We start from the raw sequence: 25,102 nt of genomic DNA on the forward strand, positions 1-25,102 counted from the left end.
CAGTAATTCTTCTACCATTCTAAAGGCTATCCCATGTACATGTATGTAGAGAATCTATATCTATGTGCACCATGGATGATCTATGCTTTGCTTAAAAAAGATCATTGAACTTTTGCAGCAACCAAAACACATCTCTAGATGTCAGATTCAAACACTTTCTTTTCAAAAGCAGTATTCCTAATGAAAACCAACTGTTTGAAATCATGTGATATTGAATTTTCGAAGAGCTTTTATATCTTCTATCTCATCAATCTTTGAGCCATTGGTAGCTTCTTTTCATTTGCAGTTTTGTGAGTATGACCTTTATTGAAGTATACTTAGAAATCTTAAGCGACTGTAGAAACATTAGCCAATGGGAAGCTTTGTACATAACTCCAATTATTGAATACGACAGTCCACAGAATGTCTTACAAATGATCCTAAAAAGACCTAAACAGGAATTTGTCACCAGTTAATGATGGTAGCGTATCCTATAATCGACTTTCACACGCTCTGTAAGTCCATTATCGGTTTGAATGTCCGAACTTTAAAGGAACCATCGAAAGACCTGCTGACTCATTTATTCATTATATAAACAAAGCAATTGTTTTCCATACAAGTGACTCCTCATGACTCAGAAAACTTAACAAAAGAGATACACTTGAAATCTCTGCATCACATTGTACAAAATACTCCTTGATTAACCCTGTACAATAGAGAAAGACTATTTACAATGCTGACTACGGACAGTGATATCACGAATCAGACCGGGCTATAGTCCCGTACAAACTGATGTCATTTCTTCACCGTCGCTGGCTTGGGTTCAACATAAGCCTTGTTGGGTGTAGATCGGTTCAGTTCATAGACCTGCAAAGAATAATGAACATGACATTTATACCATTAAATGATCATGACATACAACATCATCACTTAAGACAATGATATCCAGCAGAAACAGTCGAGTCTCGACATACCAATTGTTTGAGATACAAGGTAAAGTTGGAGCGAACACTTGCCTCAACATACAAAGTAGTTTTGACATCCGATATCCAAAACTCGTCAAAACATCAAGTACGTTACAAGTAAAAATAAGACACAAGAAGCAGTTAATAACCAATCGTATAAGCAATAGGAAAAACATATTTAGGGCTAATTTAAACTAGTGTAAGTAATAGTAAGTTCAACCGTAGAACTTACACATTGCTGTGCCTACACTTCCATTCACTTGTCTCTAAAGTAAAGAAACAATAATCAACTCTTTTCTATTAGTTATTACTTTATTTTTCCAATTTAGTTTTACATATAATATAGTTATTTTTACACTCTTTTTGTTATGCATTTGCTTCAATACCGTATGTGATTACTTGTATTACAATTTAGCATTGTTATTATTCTCGAGCCTAAAACAATGCTAAATAGTAATTCAAGTAATCACATAGGGTATCGAAGCAAATGCATTACGTTTACTTGTGAAGTTAATCCATTCCAATATTTGTTTTGTTAGTCAAAATCATCATAATTATGTTAAGCACATATTTTTATCAGGATATGTTATATTTAATCTAGTTTATTCTCGAGCCTAACTAGATTAAATATAACATATTCTGATAAAAATATTGTCTTAACATATGATACTTTTGACTAAAAAAACAAATATTGGAATGGAATAACTTCACATTTAGAGGTTTGACTGTGTGTGTTTGCAGAAAGACATCTATTGGAGAGTCAGTATTCCATCTGGTGGTCAAGAACCAATCGCAGTCAACCTTAATTTTACTTACTCTGTCCACCACTAAAAGATTTCACAAAGTTTCCAGGCTATCATGGGTGCTATAGCATATTAATGTAGTAGAAGACAATGGTATTGAATGCGGTAACCAGGCATAAAATTTAACAATGAACATGTTAAAGGGGAAAGTCAGTCAACCATCACACGTGCTTTGTTTACATCAGGAAGCGGGTGAGTTAACAGGAGACGAGCCACACTCATCTTTTTTACTTAAACGCGTACCGAAGTTTGCGAAGACATAAAGAGATTCATATAAAGATGCTGAGAGCGTCACTAATAGACAGAAGAGACAATTACCATAGCAGGTGCGGAGTAAAAAGAGTGTACAATACAAGACAGAAAGAATAGCAAGTACACTTCCTTTCATCGAACCCTTTATGTCATTGCCATCAGTTAGTAAGAGATATTGTTGGGGAGCAAAGCTGAGGGAGATATGCACCTGCCATTCTATATACTAAATTCAGACAAATCTATCCAACATTGCTGAGATTCACGCACCTAGGCTTCTTTTGTATTTCCGCAGTAGTTACAAGGCAAACATACAATCAAACCTTGATTAAGAATCACCTCTACATATGACTGTTGAGCATATCATGTAACATTTGAACAAATGTTTGTTCAGTTCATGTGTTTCCATGATATAATAACAATAGAAGTTTACTTTTATTGTTACTACTTTATTAAGTCAGTTTACACTTTTACAAGTACATTTTTACAAAATTAAAAGGTTACACTAATTTCAATCCTAAATTTAATTACTATATGAGTATATGTAATTGTTTTTATAGTTGATTTTTAGTCTCTGGAACAAATTAAATAAAAACAACTTATTCATATAACAATATTTACTCCAACATATGAAAATTTTGATACACAAAGCAAATATCAGAATAGATTAATTTCGTATATCGAGGTTTGACTTTATTTATAGCATGGCGATGTAAGAAAAAATAGATCGATTTGCCTGCTCACTTCACATACTTAGCTGCCCTCCATGGCCTGAGCTCAAATGATGAGTGAATATAACCTAAACTATACGAGTTGTAACCTCCTGAAGATGCGCATGATCCAGATCTGTATGTAATGTGCTATTAGAAAATGCACTAGCTTTTCTCGTACCCTAGTTTAAATCTAGACTTACGACAAGCTGTGATACAGCTCTGACTCACAATTAGGCAGATTTCCAATCATGTTTTCATACGAAGTAGTTTAATATACTAATCAGTTAGGTTTTAAATGCATGAATTGATGTCTTAACAAATTCTCCAAATCTGTCCAATTCTCTGTCTTCCTTGTAAACCGCAAATGCAAGATTCATAACATGACCAAAATTCATAATACCCTACAGGATGAAAATATTCGACGAATTTAATAATTCGCGAACAGACGATTCCGCGAATTATTGGATTTCACGAATAATTAGTTCTATTTTTAAACACAAGGGAGAATAACTACTGCCTTCAATTAAAAACTAGTCGCTAGGCAGAAGTAGTAAACGTAGCCGAGTTCCAAATTAAAAAAAAATTATCACCGGGGCTTTGAGTTAACCTCATTGTCAATGCATCACACCTCTTTACAAAATTATTCAAGGTTGTCACAAGTTATTCGGAATTCAGCACGGCATCATCATCGAAAAAAATCTCCTGCAGTTCTTAACGTTGAAAAAACTCATAACTTATCACAAGTTGTTGGTTCACCAAAAGCCTCCAAATCAATGAACATTCATGAAAACCTCTATATGAAGCCAAAAATTTATAGCTTAGCATGAATTATGCTTAGCTTATGAATTAGCTTATGTATAAATATTTTACAATTGATTACAAATTTAAGTGTACAAATACAATATCTCAAATACAAATAAAATTTTACAAACAATGAATGGTGTAAACAAAAACAGTTTGGCCTATATAGCGGTTGTCTGGTAATAGAATTAAACTGTTACTCTTGCTAAGTAAATACTAGCGTGTAATGGTGCTCTCTGACTAATTATTTTGGTAATAGCAGCGCTATATCACCGTCACTGTCTTGGGCAGATGTCAAAGACAATTCTCTCGCTACTACATGGCTGGTAAGGCAGTTATCATCAGAACTCTCCTCGTTGATCACTATTGCAACGTTCTTCAGGTTGGCTAAAAATTTGTGATCGTAAAAGCGTTTTTGTTCCTTTTTTAAAATAGATATATTCTTCTCGTTAGCAGCTGCAGTCACTTCTACATCAATTTCAAGACCTCCCTGAATGATTGGTGATCCTCTAGGAATGACATCCAATACCCTTGCAGTCATTGTGCCTCCGCGTATGATGAAAAAGCTGTTTACTGTACTTATTTCACGGGGTAGATGACCAACCGTTGCGCAGTCTGCATTTATTATGGGTCGTGCAGATTATTGGGCTCCTCTCTCACACTAAAACGAATAACGAAGCGGTAGGGATAGAAAACATAAATACTGTGTTTTACCAAAGAACCAAAGTAAAATTCAATTATTAATTTAGTAAACAGTTTTGAAAAAACTCATTACTTACCAAAAGTTGTTGGTTCATCAAAGGCCTCCAAAGCGTTGAATATTCGTGAAAACCACTAGATGCAGCATAAAATTATAGCTTAGCATGATCGACTCGTAGTTGTCAGCTAAATAGAAACCTAAACATGCGGTGTACGCGTGCGAAGGGTTAACTCTATTGCTAGCTGCAATAGAGGTAACTCTTAATAGAGAGTGACTGTGTTCGAATGAATTAATGCTGAATGCTGCGAATGAATTAGTCCGCGAATATGCATGAAAAAGGCGATTTGCGCGAAACTTTACTTCGCGAATATTTTCACCCTGTAGGGTATATGGTTGTAGCTGTTCACACACTCATCTACATGCACTTTAAATGGGCCACAAGACTTGTCATAAGTATCTCTGGTGCGCGATGTCATTTCATTGGGCAGTTTAAAGAAAACTCTAGATAAGCGAAGCCTGCATTTTATGTACTAGAAATTCCACTGTTATACAGCCCACGACCAAAGTGATATTAGAAAAAAGAAAGGGTACTGATGGTTGAGAAATGCAATATTAGCAGTCAAATAGGATAACTGCAATGGTAGCTGTAATGTACTGGGTCTGGGTGTTATTATATACAACAAATAGCAATAATGAAAGGAAAAGATTATATGTTTATATCTCTCCTCCTGCAAAAAGAGAAATGCAATATTGGCCAATATTAGAAGTAAAATGCACTGATATTATTAGAATAACCAATATTATTTATATAGTAATAATATAAAACCAATGCACAATTTTTTTTACATTTCAAAATGGCATAGCTAACAATATCACGAAGTTGTGATATTTATATAGATTTTTAGAAAATCTGTACTACGTAGTCATTGTTCTGTAGTCACCCAAACTTATAATTAATAATTGTAATAATCTCATAAGAAACGTTAAAAAAATATCATCGTCTTTTGCTTTACTTACACTGCCATGGACATCAGTTTAAATGCGAAAGTATTCAAATGTGTCGGCAAATGAAAATGAAAAAATTGAAATCGGCAAAAATGAAACGATTTCTGTACTCCTATGTTAATTGCCGAAACCTTCGGCAATTCGACAATGCCATAGACTGGTGAAAAGTGCACGTTATTTTTTCGTGAAATGCGCAAGACTTTATCATTCTATTATCTGTCGCTCGGCGTTTCAATTTCCGGTCTTAACTTTTATTAAACCAAGCTTTTCAAGCGTTTTGTGGCGATTTTCGTCCAAATTAATTTGTCTATTTGTGTATATTCCGATCAGATGGGTTAGTTTTATGAATTTGTGGTAACCCTTCAAAGGCTTGGTAACATATTTAAATAGGTTTAAATGTGTTTTGTATCGTTATTATACTTTAACAACTTTACAAAATGATGCTTAAATTTGTTGATGAAATTTCTTGACGAGGGTTCATCTCATTGTTGATGAATAATTTTTTCGTAAGTTGTGTGCACATGCATTTATCATAAAAACTCCCACACTTCGCTCCGCTCATTTGGTCGTGGGACAATTTGCACTCTATCAAAGTAAAGTATATTGAAACATGGTTCATTAAGCATTTGAGAGTTTTTAAAAAGAGTCAAACTAATACTAGAAATGAATGATTAATACTAAAGCTGGTGTAATGCATGATTCAAAAGGTTTAAGGTGATATAATTTAGCACAAAGGACATGTATGCAAGTTTTTATAAGTTCAGACTAGAAGGAATATTCACTAACACAGAAATGTGCGTAATCTTAGCAGTTTAATCACTGCTTGATACTTATTGGGTAATGAGAAGTCTACAACATGTAGCTAGTGACTAACGAAGAATAACTCTAGTATCGATGGTTGAAGATGATGTGAGAAGCTGATAAAACTTCAAATGATTCATATAAGCTCAAATTTCCAAACAATATGAACCGCAGTTTCCTTTGACTTCCACCCAATCTACTGGAACAGCGTGAGAGTTACTGTCCTTTGGCATTCCAAAAGATTTGATCGTTTTTTAACTTTCATGCCTTGTCAATACTACTGATAACGGCAAGGTAAGCTGAACGTGTGAACCGTTACGGTTGTTCATATCAACAGACTCCACTAACAAAACTATTCTTGTCTGACACGATTCATAACAAGATACGACTACTGCAAGAATAGCTGCAGCGTGAAGTACAAGCCACTTTTGAACAGAAACAGCCACCAATAGTAATGACCTTTGACTATCTGAACTTGCTATATATATAATATTCTTAATTTTATTCTACTTATAGAATTACTCAAGGGACAATTCTGATAGTCAATTATTTCAAACATCTGAAATGCATTCCTTGGTTAAAAATCTCTTGGAGCTTAGAAGAAGAGAACCATGGCCATGAGTCAGAATGAGTGCCAGTGAATTCTCAATCAATACTTGTGTCTAGCCCTTCTATTCAGACACCTATCATTTTCCTTCCCAGTAGTCAGCAGACCATACGAACTGATGATAACATATAATCATCTAATAGCACGCCTCAGACTCGAGGTAGATGCAATATCATTAAGAAATCGGCATACACCGCAGCGCTATGGCTCTACCACCAATACACGCGTGTACAAAATGCCAACTTGACTAGAATGTTACACAAATTCAAAGAGAGCACCTGAAAATTGACCCATTCAAAAGAAAACAACTTTATAAAATAGCACCTGTGCCCAAGTGTAATAAATGAACGCCAAAGAATCTACCTCGATAAATCATAAATGGAGCCAGCCATTCATACTGTAACAGTATCAGCTTTAGTTGAGGATATCTTGAATAGTCTATGATGTAGAACATGTGGAAATCTTATAAAGATTACTAATAGAGAGAATCCTGTAAGACATAATTTTCTTCTGTTTTTGAAGAAATCCATTGGTTATACAAACGACCTGGTGTATTGAACTGAGGGTTTATGTTATTGCTGCTTCATACTATCATTAGAACTTTTACACTGTAAGCAAGACAAGCCTCTAGAGCTAAATAGTATGTCATTACTGTGGTAGCCATACCCAGCTATGGATATCCAGAGTCACTCCTCTGGCTGCGTGTCTTTTATTCAGTGTATTTAAACATTATGAGCAATATAGGCCAAAGCCCCTCCTACTTAAAGATGTGGTTGCGTCAAAAAATTCAATTTAATGAAATTAAGACCCATAAAAGGCTAAAACATCAGCTACAATTTGATGCCATTTTTGTCTTTGTAGACCAACCCTGTCCAGAGATATATGCGTTTGAATGAGGCCCTCTTTTAAAAAGCTCAAGTTCCAGCGGGTGCTTCTTTCGTAACGTCACAAGCAAGATATCTGAAACGAAACCACGAGCGATAAATATGAGGTCGCTTCGTTAGCCAATCATGAGCGCGAAATTTTTATATAGGCCGTAATAAATGTTATCACTCGTAAAACGCGTTGTCTGTGATCTCGAAGATTCTCATCGTTAGAAAATTCTCATCGTTACTGATTCAACGCGTTTCAACAATTACTAAGTTATACATAGTTTTAAAATGGCTTCAAGTTCGAGCGACTGTGACTCAGAGTTATTTGAGCAACTTTTAGTAAAAGATTGGAGTAGACAGCCTATGGTCAAAGCTGACAGGCGTCAGCAGCGTTTTGCTGCAGAGGAAGACAGAATGGAGGTAAATTAACTGTACTAATACTAATTCCATGTACTAATTAATAAAATTATAACTTTTTGCTATCACTAATCATCGTTTTATATTTTTTTATCGGTTCACCTAGCTACATTCGCTTCAAATTTTCTGTGGCATCTTTATCTAGTAAATTAGATTTATGATTTGACATTAGATGTTCACTTTTCACTTGTAGAAAGTGAAGAAAATCGATTGATCAATGCAAATCTTTAATTTCCAGAACCAAAGCTTCGAATCGTTGGCTTGGCGTACTTGTGCCTTTGTTAAACGTTTATTCGTTTTTAAAATTACACTCGCAATCTATTTAACTCCCAATCTGGAAGCTGTCAATAGATACGCTTTAGAATGACATATCTATGAATGACATATATTTATTGCATTTGTTTTACTGATTACAGAATGTTTATGTCGTCCCCCACCAGCCGAAGAAGCTTTGTCAGTGTGGAAACTGCCATAAAGGGGAAAGAGAGACTTGAATGTGTGCTGCATAAGCCATGATGTTTTATTTGAGTTTGTTGCAGTAGATGAATTTGTCTTATTGTATCAGCTAATACTATGTGAGTGGCCATGACTTGATGAATATTTTTAATAAAAGCTTTACGCCGAGATGAAAATATTTTTGCTTGTAAAAATTATATAATAAAATAATATTGTTGAAGATAATGCAAAACATGATTTGCAGAATATTGTAGTGAATTGGATATGGTATATGGATGTCCGCAGAACTGGAGAATGTGAGTTCAAATCCAGTTTGCAGCAGACTTCTCATCCTTAGAACTCTATCCCTATCTATATTCTTTTCAAAGACGTGGCTTGCTTATTTCACTTCGGTAGTATTCGGTAAGGATACTACTAGTAAGAAACTAGTACGTAGACGGTGTAGGCAATGATATACAGCCCCGCCCCAAGGATAGGCGACAGACATAATGTGAGCGGGACTTATGGGAGGCTGTATATCGTTAGTATGGGTAGCTGCAGAACTGTGCTGATACAAAGACCTCGTTCTACATAGTTGACTTGACAGAATTACCGTAGACCGGTAGAATTGGTAGTCGGTACCCAAATGTTTACACAACATTTGGAGAAAGTGAGTAGAACAAATTTTCAATTTTCGTTATTTGAGGCCTTTGAAAAATTCATAATAATGCATCTGTAGCAGGATTTAAAATTTTATTCTAGCCAACATGAGCAAATACAAAATAAGATATATGCCAATAGAGCCGCGTAAGACTAGACTTTTATCGCAAATAGCCGATGTGAATACGAGAGATAGAGACAGGTTGTCTAACGCGTGACATCATTTTGGGTAAGTCTGGACACGTTTTTGTGGCCTGAGCGTTTTTACGGCAATCAGATTTTTTTGGTTTTAATCTTCAAATATCTTGGCAATGCGATCGCGTAACACAACAAACAACATATCAACTGATAGAGAAAAAAAGCTTTCTTATAAGATCAACTTAAATTTGACGCAACCACATCTTTAATCTAGTTAAACAGCTGGTAATAATAAATAATCTTCAATAACTGTAAGCTCCACCCACTTTATTTGTAGTAAAGAAAACTCTGACCAGATCCTAATAAATTTGGTTATTCCACGACCAAACACGAGCGGAGCGATTGGTTGGGAGATTTATGATAAATGCGTATGTGCACACAACTCCCGAAAAATTATCCGTTAACGGCCGTCACCAAACCAATTATTTACCAATTATTACCAGATCCTAATAAATTTGGTTATACATAAAATATTTGTTATTCAAATTTATTATATTTTTTGTTTTATATAGTTATAATATATGCATTCATGATAGCTCAGTATGAACATATTTGACAAGCATTGAGCCACTGAAGGATCAAATTGATGTTTTATTGAGCAACTTAAAAGCTCAGTAATAGATGATTAGATATCATAGTAAATATAATATATAAATGTATATTAATATATACTAATAATATATATCAATATAAATATATATACAGTATATGTATATATATACAATATACATGTAGTTTTTACAAGAAGTTAGAAGCGCTATCATCGACAAAGTAGCTCTAATTTATTTTACATTACTGCACTATAATACTGTTATTGTATTTTTCTCAGCAAGCATGTAAACATGCGCTGTGTAAAGAATTATTGCTTGTACCAGCATCAGATTCCGAGACGGTACCAAACCAATTGTAAGGTAGAAAAACGATGAACTATATATTTAGGAAAGTACAACTAGAGTAAAAAACCTTCTTGAGAGCTGCTATGAAAAAAAATCTAAAGTTTGAGACAATATTGGAAACAGATTCCTTGAATGAACAGTAGATCATTAACCAGAATTAATCATTCTAGGTGAGAAGAAAAGCAGAAAATATAAGTCATATAAGCATCAAATGCATGAATTGATGTCTTAACAAATTTTCCAAATTTGTCCAATTCTCTGTCTTTATTATAAACCGCAAATTGAAGATTCATAACATTTTGTGGACCTTCAAGGATACTTGAAGGATACGTCAAGAAAGTGATATCACCGAACACACACTTCGTGAAATGAAACAAGATGAGACCAACCTGCACATAGCTCTCTGATAAGGGAATCATTTGTGGGAGCCTGTCCATAACATGAAGGTCCTGCAGTTCGAACCATTTCGTGCTTCCCTGAAAATATGGTGACCATTGATATATGTAAATACTGTGGAGCTCCATTTGGAACATACATGTTTGTATGCACTACAAATCATACCAGCGAAAGAGACAACTTATGTTATATAATATATTATTATGTTATATAATATAAATTCTATAAAATGAACTTTGGTCGTAATTACTAATGCATGGTTTTTGCTGAGCCAAGCCATGTTACAGCCATAGCCAGATAGATGTAGATCAAGACTTGAAAAGACTAATAGATTATGAACGCATTGAATGGTAGACAACCTACAGCGGTATATGAAATAAACTGAACTCCTTTGTTAAAAAACCAAATTTCACAGTTACAGCAATGTTACGCACGACTCATTACACCAATAAGTTTAAATTTCATCCACATCATTCCACAAATTGCGCTAATTTTAACTATGGAAACCAACATTTTGAAATTTTTTTATTTTTGAATTGTTATACAGCCAAAGTCAATTTCAAATGGTTGATGATAATCTGTACAAATGTACTTGGAATAGCGCATGCAGAGACAGTGACAGAGACACTGCTACTAGACAAATTACTGTAACAAAGATGCATACCTTATGCAGCACATGTGCGAGGTAGACACCTGACTTAGGGTCACCATCATGAACAATATTAGACAGCAAGTCATAGTGAGTGTATTTATGTCTTGTTTTTCCCTCATCTGTCAGCAGCTCACCAAAGTCTACATTCCTAAAATGCATTCAGACAAATATAAAGATATTAAGTCCCTATTAAGATACAAAACTAGCAGGTTTAACAGCATGTGTTATTACAATACGTTGAGAGGATAACTCTTCCCAATTACAAGAAAAAAAGCATCAATCTTGCCGCGTCAAAGGAATTTGGCTTCACCCTACCATAGCATATGTAAGCCACAAAACATCTTACTCTGAATATTTGGGGGCTGATGCTGCAGGTATTCCAGATAATAAAGACAACGCTTTCGCAAGTTTGTGGAGCTGAGATTTAACATATTCATTTTGTTCAAAGACTGATAGAGAGGGTCTCATGAACAATTGACTTCTCTTTTCACAACATACAAGCCCCTTAGCTTGACTGTTGATGAATTTGCTAGCAAAAAACAAACCTATGCATACATGGGTGGGTCACGAATGTTTTTGCACTCAATTAACTCTGATATCATTAAAAAGATTTGTGGAATGTACCACTTGGTGTCAGACTAGAGCAGTATTACTTCACGCTACAGTTTTCATGACACAAAATAATAGTTTAGACTTATACCTTTGTGCAGGTAGTGCATGCACAAACAGGATGTGCATGGCGTGCAAAACAAATAAAAATAAGGAATTTTGTTGTGGTTTTGAAACAGCACAACTGTAAGCTGATGCCTTAAAAATTTACTTTGGTTTTTCCTTTAAAAAAGGAAAGATTATTTTAAAAATACAGCTGTTTTAAGCAAGTGACAGCAAGGCAAATAGCAAAGATATTGTTTAGTTGATGTACAGAAATTAGCAGCATAATCCTTATTTAATTGAAAAATAATTAATTCCCATAAAATTGCATTAATAAACAAATGCTGCAGTCAATAAATCCATTTATATTTACTGAATCATATTTAAAGTATTTTCTTATCAATTTCACTAACTGAAAATAAGTATACTTCTGGTGACTTGTTACATTTTTTAATAACTAACACTTGAAACACTAAAATTAAATATTTTATATAATACGAACAACAAGTACAGTCAAACATGGATAACTCGAACTTCACGGGACCGAGCAAAAGTGTTCGAATTATCAGAGCGTTCAAGTTATCAGAGCACTGTCACAAGTCCATGTATTTACTTATTTATTAGTAGATACATGTACATATGCAAACTATAATATAAATCAAAAGCACAAATGGCTTGTTTCAAATTAAATGCTTCTAATGGTAAAGTTTAAAATGTTTTTATTAAAAAGTATAGAGATTTTTCTATCACTTGAGATTGGTTTGTTGTTTGAGGTGATGTTATTGCCAGGAGGTTTTTTTAGATTGACATTGGCAATACTTGATCGTTGTTGAAATGCTCAAAAGAAAAGACATCTTTTTCTTTTGAGCGTTTTACCCACGATCAATTTTGCCGATTTTTCTTGAAGTTTATGCAACTTCAAGAAAAAGTTACCAAAGAAAAATCCCTTACTTTACCTGGGATTCATTAAGAGCAACACTCCGAGGCAGTTCAATTAAAAGTTTTACGAGGTTTAACGGTACATTGTATATCACTCACGCTTTTTGAATGGGTACTTATTGCATGTACACACGTATTCTGTGTTTAGGTCAAACGATGAATAGTTTTTTTAGCTAAGACAACGTATACGTTTAATAAAAACAATTTTAAGACGTTTTAAACATTCAACATTCCGACGTTGATTCAACACGGAATCAACGTCGGAAAACTATTCGTCACGGGCTAGCCGGGTCATGCACTCAAGGATTTTCGCCACGCATATACAAAACAAAAACAACATGCTGTTTTTGTTTTGTATGTGCGTGGCGAAAATCCTTGCGTGCGTGACCCGGCAAGCCCGCGCTATTAATCGTATAGCAGTATAAATCAAATTTGACCAAACCTTTAGAAAAGTCGTTGACAAAATTATTTTGCCGATGGTGGTAATAACAACGCTTATGAATTACGAAAAGATGAGGTTTACCTCCATGGCTTTGAATAAAGTGATTTTCTAAAGCGATAACAACCGTTTTGGTAGCCGTTGGGCAAAAAAACAGTTCGAATTAACAGTATTGAGTTCGAGTTATCTATAGCAATTTATCATTACGTGGGAACGGACCAAAGAAACCGTTCGAATTAACCATGTTTTCGAGCTATCCGTGGCCGAGTTATCTATGTTTGACTGTATTTGCTAGTGCTGTAGCAGTTGCTATCTGAGCCTAGGAGGTGATATTTTAATGTAGCATTGCACTATTTATATTAATTAATAGTGTAACTATTATAATAATGTATCATATGTATAAACAATGCAATTATCATTATTTAGAAAATAAACGTAAATGGTGAACTACAATCAATCAAACATTGATTGATTACTCAATCAATCAATGTATTGATTGATTGAGAAATCAATCAATCAATACATTCAATTTTATGTAATACTATTCAATTTTATGTAAAAATAACAAATCGTAATTAAAAAACAATATAATAATCATATTCATAATGTTAAAGAAGAAATCAATTAGCTTTTATTTGCCTCGTTTACTTTATCTTTATTTACCATGAAAATAACAAGTCACAAGATTACTGTCTCTCAAAAGCACAATAACTTACTCATTAGTGGAAGGCAAACACATAGTAAACAGTATAATGTATAAAAACTTCATTTTAAATGGACATTTGCTACCAGTCTTGTTATTTGTTAACATCGCAAATAACTCACAGAGATGTAGTCATACACCAAAGAGTGGCGACTGTGATGATCGTCATTGTTCATACATACCCTCATCGGTATTACTATATTTAAAAAGGAGTAAAGCCAGTCTATGGTATTGAAACCAATAGAGAGCATATTTTGTGCAGTTTTCTGTATATTATATTTTGGCAATGAAGTATAGAACTCTTTATTCATTGTTAAAGATGGAGACCTGGAGAATTTTAAATTATCACTGCTGGAGTGATAATCATAGTTGATTTAGAGGTTTACGCTCACAATGTAAATTTTTTTACAACGCTTGCATTTCAAGACCAATTATTATTATTGTACAAAATTGCATGTGTCAAATTTTCTATTTTGCTAAAAGTTGGTCTGAATGGAGTAATGAGGTAAGGTTTACAAGTGTTAATTTTTACAAGTGTTAATTACTGTAAAACTGGTGCTTGGAGATCAAAATGCTTATGAGTTATATTTAAAATGTAACAAAAGTTCTTTCACTTTACTTTGATATTAATATTTCACTTTACTCTGAACATTTTAGAATTTATATTTTATCTTTATACAAAGAACAACAATGATAAAAACTGAATGATACTTCTGGACGCATTACCATCGCCACCTCATAGACCAATAAAACATTTATTTTAATTTATTTTTATGTTAGCTTTTATTATACTGTACAGTTTATAATAGAATAAAATGTGGAGATTATGACAATAAAGAACTTTTTTTGTAAAATGACACATTACAGTATAGTTTCAATCAAATCTTAATAGGTTCTACAATCTGGCGAAACTCATGAAAAATCTTACCCATAATAGCATTACTAATTATAAGTCGAAATACATAAAAGCTATTTTTGTACATAATGTACAACTTCCTTGAGCCTTTTGCAAAACTGGCTAATTTGTTGAAATTTTGATAACACTTATCATAAGCAAAAATTAGCTAAACCATACCAATTAACTCCAGTAACTGAAGTCGTTTACCCACAATAGGAGCAAGTGAAAAGACAACTCCTTTACTATGTCTACTTACTTGATAGGAAAGTTGACTATTGTGTGATTCTTTTCATGAACGAACTGATTCTTTGTGAACCTCTGTAAAACCAAGAAGGATTATAAAAACATGCTAACACAAATATGCTGCCTCCATGTAATCACTGCTAGCAAGCATCGCATATCCAACTTGCAATGAGATAAGTTTGGGCCCGAATTCAACGCATGACTGTATTACATGACTGAAAACTGACTCTAGGAGATAGAAGTTGGCCCTCTAACCAAATAAAATCAAACAGATGTCACAACAAAAATACTTGAGACCATGGCCAGCCAGCTAGGAGTACTATAAAGAGTTTTCTTATAGAGATGTGCTACTAACTGTATTTCGGTAACCTACCTATACGACCACAATGCTGTAAGACAAAGAGTTAGGTCAAAGGTAGAACAACCTTGTCGCAACATGATATAAAAGTGGAGGTATCAGACGGGAGATAACTAGGTACGGACCTTAATGAAAACAATAATGTATGGAGGCAACTTGGTGATCTCAAATCTCTTCATGGTTGACTCCTTGTAAGTCTTGTACTCCTTCTCCGTAACTCCATTAAACTTTGCTAAAATGCTTGCGAGTGGAACCTGCCAACATTTTAGCAAAGGATCAAATGTTATCTTACATCACCTGAGACTGAATGACTTGCGTAAATAAAAATAGTAAAACCTTATCTTGAAGATATATCATAACTAGTCGAATGCCCGGCGTTGCACGGGTATTAAAAACAGCTTATAAACAGTTGCAGGCAATCTAATTGCCTGCCACTTGCCATTAGCCTGGCACATTGCCAATGGCTAATTTGAGTAAGCTAGCATTGCTAAAATTACAAAGAGTTGTGAGAGCAAGCATTAAATGACATTGCCCCATCACGCAGAGCGGTGTGCGTATTTTCATCCGCATAACGCCATATATCGCCTAATGAACCCATCAATCTCAGTGGTTTAGCATATCGTCTGGGGAATTTAAGGTTCCGAGATCAAATCTTCTGCGATATGAATTCTTCATTCCAAGATTTTAATAGCCATAGCTGGACAGGCAGACATCCAAACAGATGAACAACTTCTAGATTTATATATATCGATAAATGCTAAAAAATAAAATTAAACGATAATGACACCAGCAGTTGATGACTCCTAACATCAACAAATTCATACTAGCTATATTCCTATACAGTAGCTTCCTTGTTAGAGCCAGCAAAAATATATGGATTATAGTTGACAAGATTATTGATGACCTATTCTCACGGTAACAAGGATTGGTGACGCGTTGTCATAGTAAAAAGGATTGATGACGTGTTGTCATAGTAAAAAGGACTGCTGACATGTTGTCAACTGGTCATACCCATCGTTGGGTCTCAAACAATTAAATATGTAAAAAAATAAATTATTTCAAAGATACAGCTGATGTTTCAAACAAGTGACAACAAGGTAGATACAAAAGGATCATATATATACTATTGAATGCCGGCATTGCCCGGGTAATAAAAAAGTCTTGGGACAGAAAATTTATCTTTATTTAACATATACAACAATTACCATTCTAACTTTTAAACTTCATATAATGAGAAAAGTGTTTTGTGCAGTTCAAATAAAATAAGAGAAAAATAAAGCAACTGTACAGGTGTTTAAATGTGGAATAATTAACAAGTAATGGCTAGATAGTCTGTTTTGCTACAATGACTACAATGAAAAATGATTTGACACTGTTACAATTATTATGATCTGAGAAAACAAAACATAAATCATGAAAATTTTGATATAAATGTAATTATAACAATTATTACATAGAAATGTTGTATAAAAAGGTTACTGTTGTAACCGAAGCGATCCATCCAACCTTTGAATACAAAGATATTGGTACCTCTCGACACTGGCACAAATGTAAAAATGAGATCTCGCACTGTTTTTGTTGGATGCTTTGTCTGAGCAAACAGAGAAAGAATGTAGATGCAAATCCTACTCGAGATACCACGAGAAAAAAGTTTGAAATTTAATAGTTTGTAGGGATCGCCAAGATGAAGAATCGGAAATTGAAACGCCACATTTGAAAATTACAAATTAAAAAATAGGTAATGAATTTTAAAAGCTTTTTAAAAAGCAAAACAAACACAAAAGGTAATAATAATAAGTACATCCTCATTTAGCGATAAAGATACTGTAGATATAATAGTTAAGAGTAGCTTAGCCTTGCGGTTAAGTGAACGTGTTTGCAAATTTGCGGTTTAAATCTTTGCGAGTTGAAATCCAGTATGAAGTGCATTTTATTGCCTAAAACTTTATCGCTATACTTGGACAGATGACAAACAATGAGATTTATCTATATTCTAGATGAATGCCCGGCGTTACTCGGGTAATAAAAAGGTTTTTGCACAGAAAATTTATTTTTATTAAACATATCCAACATTTACCGCTCTAACTTTTAAACTTCATATCATGAGAAAAGGTTTGTGCAGTGTTTTTGTGCAGTTTAAATAAATCAAGAGAAAAAATAAACAATGAGTAAATAGGAATTGTGTGTATACAAAAGTTTACTGCAGCAGCAGGAGCTCGTTGTGTTGAAAGTTTTGATATTGATACTGATACTCTACCTCTCGATATTGGTACAAACATAAAATGAGATATCGGACTTCCTTTGTCTGACCGAATGGAGAGAATGTAGAGGCAATTCTAACACCCGATGATATAATTGCATTTAGCAATTAATTGCAAAACATTTAACTTTTACAGATTTATCAAAACTGAAAATATGAGTGTAACGGCACATTTGAAAATTAAACATTACAAAAATAAGAAATGGCAAAAAAATTAGCTTTTTAAAAAAACGAAAAATTATCCAAATGTCAAAGGTAATATTAATTAATAATATAAAGTGCACATTTAGCGTGTGCAATCGTGAAAAGGATATACAATACATTATATGGTAAGAGTAATGGGAATGATAAGAGCGGCTTAGCCTTGTGGTTACGCACGCTTGTTAGTAGACATACAAACTTGAATGTTACGAGTTCTAATCCAGTACGAAGGTGATTGTTTGTTGTTGTAACTGTAACTGGACAGACTAACAACAGAAAAAAATTGATATTCATGTACACACATTGTAAATTGCAGATGCTAAAGCTAAATCCATATTAAACCTATATGATAGAATAAAGAAACACGATTCTTGCATGGGTAGATAAAACCTATAACCAAGGTTTGTCTCCACAGACCAATTAATGTGCGAGAATACATTGTAAAACACCTATACGTAGCAAACACAAAACCTTAAAGGTTGACTTGCAACAAAATTCACATTACAGTTATTTGGTATCAAAATATTCACCATGTCTTACTCTGTTGTGTTGTAGACGCCAAATATCTGGAAATGTGATTACAAGCGTTTAAAAGCTCAAAAACGAAAAGTCGCCGTAGATTGGAATATCTTTATTTATCTGACGTAGTCATTACAGTTTGGTTATCGTCTTGTCACGTGATGTTCTCACGTGAATTGAAAGGCCAATAAAAAGCTCAATATAAAACTTATCGTAGCACTAGTTTATGACAAACACTTTGGGTTTTACCGAAGACCCCGAATCAAATATAGATGCTCGCTACTTTACAGTTTTGTTTTGGTATTATCTAATCGTCAAGTCGTAACCTGATCATGTGACCCAATACTTCGAAAATAATTTTTGCAGCACTTTTCGATTATCACAGGTGACCAACAGGCTCGTCATGATTATCAGCCAATGTACTCCTTCGAGGTAAGGTTAAACAATTAAATGAATTTTTACGGTAAGTTATAAGGTATCACTGCTAAAAGTGACAGCATTAAAATGACGATAAAACAGACGCGTAAGAACAATAGACATGGTTTTATTGAATGCGTGAAGTATATTTGTGAAAATATTTCGATGAATAAGGTTGCATGAAAGTGTAAACAGAAACCATCTACCACAACTATGTCACATTTGAGCCGTTTTGGAAAGATAATCCAAACTATGGCGGTCTCATGTGGCTGCGATTAACTGTTCGATTTTGAGCTTTTAAGAGCTTGTAGTCACATTCCCACATATTTTGCACCTACAACACAACAGAGTAAGACATGGTGAGTCTTTTGATACCAAATAACTGTAATGTGAATTTTGTTGCAAGTCAACCTTTACTGATTTGAAGGAGAAACAGCATATCAAACAAAGGAAATAAAATCCTCACCTGAGGAATTATGTTCTCTTTAAGCTCATCAGGATAGAGGGGCATGGCAGGCAAGTCACAGGTGAGATAGAGAAATTGTGTGTCCTCAACCTTTTCCTCATATGCCCCAGAGTTGAACATGACGGCCTTTTCTGCTTCACTCGTTTCTGAGGTGGGTATTTTTCTAGAATAAACCTTCATCTTCCCTAAACAACAGAAAAAGTGAGGTGTCTGTAACAGCGGTTTGTCTGTGCGCAATAGTGGTGTGTATGTTAGCGGTGTGTATGTTAGCGGTGTGCACAATAGTAGTGTGTATGTTAGCGGTATGCATGTTAGCGGTATGCATGTTAGTGGTGTGTATGTTAGTGGTGTGTATGTTAGCGGTGTGTATGTTAGTGGTGTGTATGTTAGTGGTGTGTATGTTAGCGGTGTGTATGTTAGTGGTGTGTATGTTAGCGGTATGTATGTTAGTGGTATGTATGTTAGTGGTGTGTATGTTAGCGGTGTGTATGTTAGTGGTGTGTATGTTAGCGGTGTGCATGTTAGTGGTGTGTATGTTAGCGGTGTGTATGTTAGCGGTGTGTATGTTAGGGGTGTGCACAATAGTAGTGTGTATGTTAGCGGTATGCATGTTAGCGGTATGCATGTTAGTGGTGTGTATGTTAGTGGTGTGTATGTTAGCGATATGTATGTTAGCGGTATGTATGTTAGCGGTGTGCATGTTAGCGGTGTGTATGTTAGCGGTGTGTATGTTAGCGGTGTGTATGTTAGCGGTGTGTATGTTAGCGGTGTGTATGTTAGTGATGTGTATGTTAGTGGTATGTATGTTAGCGGTGTGTATGTTAGCGGTGTGTATGTTAGCGGTGTGTATGTTAGTGGTGTGTATGTTAGCGGTGTGTATGTTAGTAGTGTGTATGTTAGTAGTGTGTATGTTAGCGGTGTGTATGTTAGCGGTGTGTATGTTAGCGGTGTGTATGTTAGCGGTATGTATGTTAGTGGTGTGTATCTTAGTGGTGTGTATGTTAGCGGTGTGTATGTTAGCGGTGTGTATGTTAGTGGTATGTATGTTAGTGGTGTGTATGTTAGCGGTGTGTATGTTAGCGGTGTGTATGTTAGCGGTGTGTATGTTAGTGGTATGTATGTTAGCGGTGTGTATGTTAGCGGTGTGTATGTTAGCGGTGTGTATGTTAGCGGTATGTATGTTAGCGGTGTGTATGTTAGCGGTGTGTATGTTAGCGGTGTGTATGTTAGTGGTGTGTATGTTAGCGGTGTGTATGTTAGCGGTGTGTATGTTAGTGGTGTGTATGTTAGCGGTGTGTATGTTAGTAGTGTGTATGTTAGTAGTAAGTATGTTAGCGGTGTGTATGTTAGCGGTGTGTATGTTAGTGGTGTGTATGTTAGCGGTGTGTATGTTAGCGGTGTGTATGTTAGCGGTATGTATGTTAGTGGTGTGTATGTTAGTGGTGTGTATGTTAGCGGTGTGTATGTTAGCGGTGTGTATGTTAGCGGTGTGTATGTTAGCGGTGTGTATGTTAGTGGTATGTATGTTAGTGGTGTGTATGTTAGTGGTGTGTATGTTAGCGGTGTGTATGTTAGCGGTGTGTATGTTAGCGGTGTGTATGTTAGTGGTATGTATGTTAGCGGTGTGTATGTTAGCGGTGTGTATGTTAGCGGTGTGTATGTTAGTGGTATGTATGTTAGCGGTGTGTATGTTAGCGGTGTGTATGTTAGCGGTGTGTATGTTAGTGGTGTGTATGTTAGCGGTGTGTATGTTAGCGGTGTGTATGTTAGTGGTATGTATGTTAGCGGTGTGTATGTTAGCGGTGTGTATGTTAGCGGTATGTATGTTAGCGGTGTGTATGTTAGCGGTGTGTATGTTAGCGGTGTGTATGTTAGCGGTGTGTATGTTAGCGGTGTGTATGTTAGCGGTGTGTATGTTAGTGATGTGTATGTTAGTGGTATGTATGTTAGCGGTGTGTATGTTAGCGGTGTGTATGTTAGCGGTGTGTATGTTAGCGGTGTGTATGTTAGCGGTGTGTATGTTAGTGGTGTGTATGTTAGTGGTGTGTATGTTAGTAGTGTGTATGTTAGTGGTGTGTATGTTAGCGGTGTGTATGTTAGTAGTGTGTATGTTAGTGGTGTGTATGTTAGTAGTGTGTATGTTAGTAGTGTGTATGTTAGCGGTGTGTATGTTAGTGGTGTGTATGTTAGCGGTGTGTATGTTAGTGGTATGTATGTTAGCGGTGTGTATGTTAGCGGTATGTATGTTAGTGGTGTGTATGTTAGTGGTGTGTATGTTAGCGGTGTGTATGTTAGCGGTGTGTATGTTAGCGGTGTGTATGTTAGCGGTGTGTATGTTAGTGGTATGTATGTTAGTGGTGTGTATGTTAGCGGTGTGTATGTTAGCGGTGTGTATGTTAGCGGTGTGTATGTTAGTGGTATGTATGTTAGCGGTGTGTATGTTAGCGGTGTGTATGTTAGCGGTGTGTATGTTAGTGGTATGTATGTTAGCGGTGTGTATGTTAGCGGTGTGTATGTTAGCGGTGTGTATGTTAGTGGTGTGTATGTTAGCGGTGTGTATGTTAGCGGTGTGTATGTTAGCGGTATGTATGTTAGTGGTGTGTATGTTAGTGGTATGTATGTTAGCGGTGTGTATGTTAGCGGTGTGTATGTTAGCGGTATGTATGTTAGCGGTGTGTATGTTAGCGGTGTGTATGTTAGCGGTGTGTATGTTAGCGGTGTGTATGTTAGCGGTGTGTATGTTAGCGGTGTGTATGTTAGTGATGTGTATGTTAGTGGTATGTATGTTAGCGGTGTGTATGTTAGCGGTGTGTATGTTAGCGGTGTGTATGTTAGTGGTGTGTATGTTAGCGGTGTGTATGTTAGTGGTGTGTATGTTAGTGGTGTGTATGTTAGTAGTGTGTATGTTAGTGGTGTGTATGTTAGCGGTGTGTATGTTAGTAGTGTGTATGTTAGTGGTGTGTATGTTAGTAGTGTGTATGTTAGTAGTGTGTATGTTAGCGGTGTGTATGTTAGTGGTGTGTATGTTAGCGGTGTGTATGTTAGCGGTGTGTATGTTAGTGGTATGTATGTTAGTGGTGTGTATGTTAGTGGTGTGTATGTTAGCGGTGTGTATGTTAGCGGTGTGTATGTTAGCGGTGTGTATGTTAGTGGTATGTATGTTAGCGGTGTGTATGTTAGCGGTGTGTATGTTAGCGGTGTGTATGTTAGTGGTATGTATGTTAGCGGTGTGTATGTTAGCGGTGTGTATGTTAGTGGTGTGTATGTTAGTGGTGTGTATGTTAGCGGTGTGTATGTTAGCGGTGTGTATGTTAGTGGTGTGTATGTTAGCGGTGTGTATGTTAGCGGTGTGTATGTTAGTGGTGTGTATGTTAGTAGTGTGTATGTTAGTGGTGTGTATGTTAGAAGTGTGTATGTTAGTAGTGTGTATGTTAGCGGTGTGTATGTTAGTGGTGTGTATGTTAGCGGTGTGTATGTTAGTGATGTGTATGTTAGTGGTATGTATGTTAGCGGTGTGTATGTTAGTGATGTGTATGTTAGTGGTATGTATGTTAGCGGTGTGTATGTTAGCGGTGTGTATGTTAGTGGTGTGTATGTTAGCGGTGTGTATGTTAGCGGTGTGTATGTTAGCGGTGTGTATGTTAGTGGTGTGTATGTTAGCGGTGTGTATGTTAGTGGTGTGTATGTTAGCGGTGTGTATGTTAGTGGTGTGTATGTTAGTAGTGTGTATGTTAGTGGTGTGTATGTTAGTGGTGTGTATGTTAGCGGTGTGTATGTTAGCGGTGTGTATGTTAGTGGTATGTATGTTAGCGGTGTGTATGTTAGCGGTGTGTATGTTAGTGGTGTGTATGTTAGCGGTGTGTATGTTAGCGGTGTGTATGTTAGCGGTGTGTATGTTAGCGGTGTGTATGTTAGTGGTGTGTATGTTAGTGGTGTGTATGTTAGTGGTATGTATGTTAGTGGTGTGTATGTTAGTGGTGTGTATGTTAGCGGTGTGTATGTTAGTGGTATGTATGTTAGCGGTGTGTATGTTAGCGGTGTGTATGTTAGTGGTATGTATGTTAGTGGTGTGTATGTTAGCGGTGTGTATGTTAGCGGTGTGTATGTTAGCGGTGTGTATGTTAGCGGTGTGTATGTTAGTGGTATGTATGTTAGTGGTATGTATGTTAGCGGTGTGTATGTTAGTGGTATGTATGTTAGCGGTGTGTATGTTAGTGGTATGTATGTTAGTGGTGTGTATGTTAGCGGTGTGTATGTTAGCGGTGTGTATGTTAGCGGTGTGTATATGGATGTGATGAGTACATGGGTGTGGTTCCTCTTATACCCGCATTGTTGAGCATCTTTGACATCACGCATGACCTTGACAGAAGTTCAATGAGACAGCATATATCCTCTTCGAACAACTTACCTCTGAAAGTCTTATTAATGATGCTGCTGTTGAGTTTTCGAGTTCCATTGAGAGCCGTGTGCAGTGCGTTGAGAAACCAGGACATGAAGTCTACAGGGTCACCTGCATAGACACCCAACAGAGTCACATACACATAGCCTTAAAACCCAGCTAATGACAACCAGCAACTATGTAAGATCATTTACAGCCCACGCTATGAATATGCTAAACTTGCTGTCTTGTTGACAATGCAAACAGCCAAATAACTTTGGTGCAGATACCCAAAAAAATTTCGAAAGTTTATACGCTATCTATAAAAAGTAGATTATTACGACAAAAACCTATTCCTTTTGAGCAAAACACATTTGAATGATTTTTACAAGCCTAGCATGAATGCAAAGACACCTTCTGGACGTTAGCTATTTATTTTAGGCTGATGCCTTTGACAAATGACGAACAACCGCAAATTCCAGCGTACAAGTCGAAAATTTGACACTAAATTTCAAGCTTAAAAGCCCATCACGCTTTTTATGACACGAATTCTACTAAAATTCAACTTCAAAAACCATCGGAAATAAAAATTACATGATATGATGTTTAGGAACTTATTTATAAAATAGCAAAATACTAGTAATCCAGCTCAACATGAGATGGATCAAACAGCAAGTCCCAATCGTCACAATTCAAATTCACACGGATTAACATGTTTTTTAAAAATATGTTTTTTTGTGGTATCTGCCTCAAGCCCAAATTTCAAGTCATATAAGCGTTAATATGAGAGCGGAAATGACTCACAATGTACAGCTCATGAACAGCTTCAGTCATGAGAGTGACAGTGGATTGCTATTCGTAAACAAATGAATGCTATTCCATTTTCGAGGGCATCATAAAAATATGACAAAAAGAGCACAACGAATAATTTTAAAAACTAAAATTTTATAAATAGTAAATTTTGAATAATGTTTTTATGAATTCATATTTTTACTGAAGTACGGAAGCCATGAAAGCTGGACCATGAAGTAGCTACCAACCTTGTTTAGTAATCTGAAACCTTTTCTTGCTGCAGAGAACGACTGCCTGGAGCATCTCGTGTGGACTCACATGAGCCTTAAAGTTGCGAGGATTCCAGAGTTTGCGTATCAGCTCGCCGAACCTGTGTGGCAGAAGAGACATTTGATCACCAGGTGGTCGCTTTATCCCCTTATAGTTTTCCTCTCGTAAGAAATAGTCTCTGACAGGAGCCACATGCGAGAGTGTCTGTAACAGATAATATAGATACACATCAGTAAATAACATGAAATATTCAAACATGTTTTGTTATATCCTGACAGAACAAAGGACAGCCTGTTAAATACGCATTCATTTATTTCCAAATTTATGACAAATAAAGTGTGCCATATGACTTCCTTTGGTGACATGAAAAGCAGCATGTTACAAACAGCTTTTATATATTTGTGTGATACATAATTCAC

At 35.6% G+C, this 25,102-nt stretch overlaps 1 protein-coding gene across 1 annotated transcript in view; it reads right to left on the reverse strand.

The window, feature by feature from the left end:
• Positions 1 to 439: 439 nt before the first annotated feature.
• Positions 440 to 25,102, reverse strand: part of LOC137396769 (ubiquitin carboxyl-terminal hydrolase 39-like) — a 36,710-nt gene continuing 12,047 nt past the window's right edge. Inside the window, exons 5-12 of the mRNA XM_068083083.1 lie at positions 24,662 to 24,887; positions 23,652 to 23,753; positions 19,244 to 19,428; positions 15,506 to 15,634; positions 15,036 to 15,097; positions 11,162 to 11,297; positions 10,491 to 10,577; positions 440 to 846 (exon numbers count right to left, since the gene is read on the reverse strand). Coding sequence (XP_067939184.1) covers positions 775 to 846; positions 10,491 to 10,577; positions 11,162 to 11,297; positions 15,036 to 15,097; positions 15,506 to 15,634; positions 19,244 to 19,428; positions 23,652 to 23,753; positions 24,662 to 24,887 — 999 coding nt within the window. The 3' untranslated portion in view covers positions 440 to 774. The remainder of the gene's footprint in view (positions 847 to 10,490; positions 10,578 to 11,161; positions 11,298 to 15,035; positions 15,098 to 15,505; positions 15,635 to 19,243; positions 19,429 to 23,651; positions 23,754 to 24,661; positions 24,888 to 25,102) is intronic.

Source organism: Watersipora subatra, chromosome 1 (assembly GCF_963576615.1).
Source record: "Watersipora subatra chromosome 1, tzWatSuba1.1, whole genome shotgun sequence".
In the NCBI taxonomy this organism is placed as follows: domain Eukaryota; kingdom Metazoa; phylum Bryozoa; class Gymnolaemata; order Cheilostomatida; family Watersiporidae; genus Watersipora; species Watersipora subatra.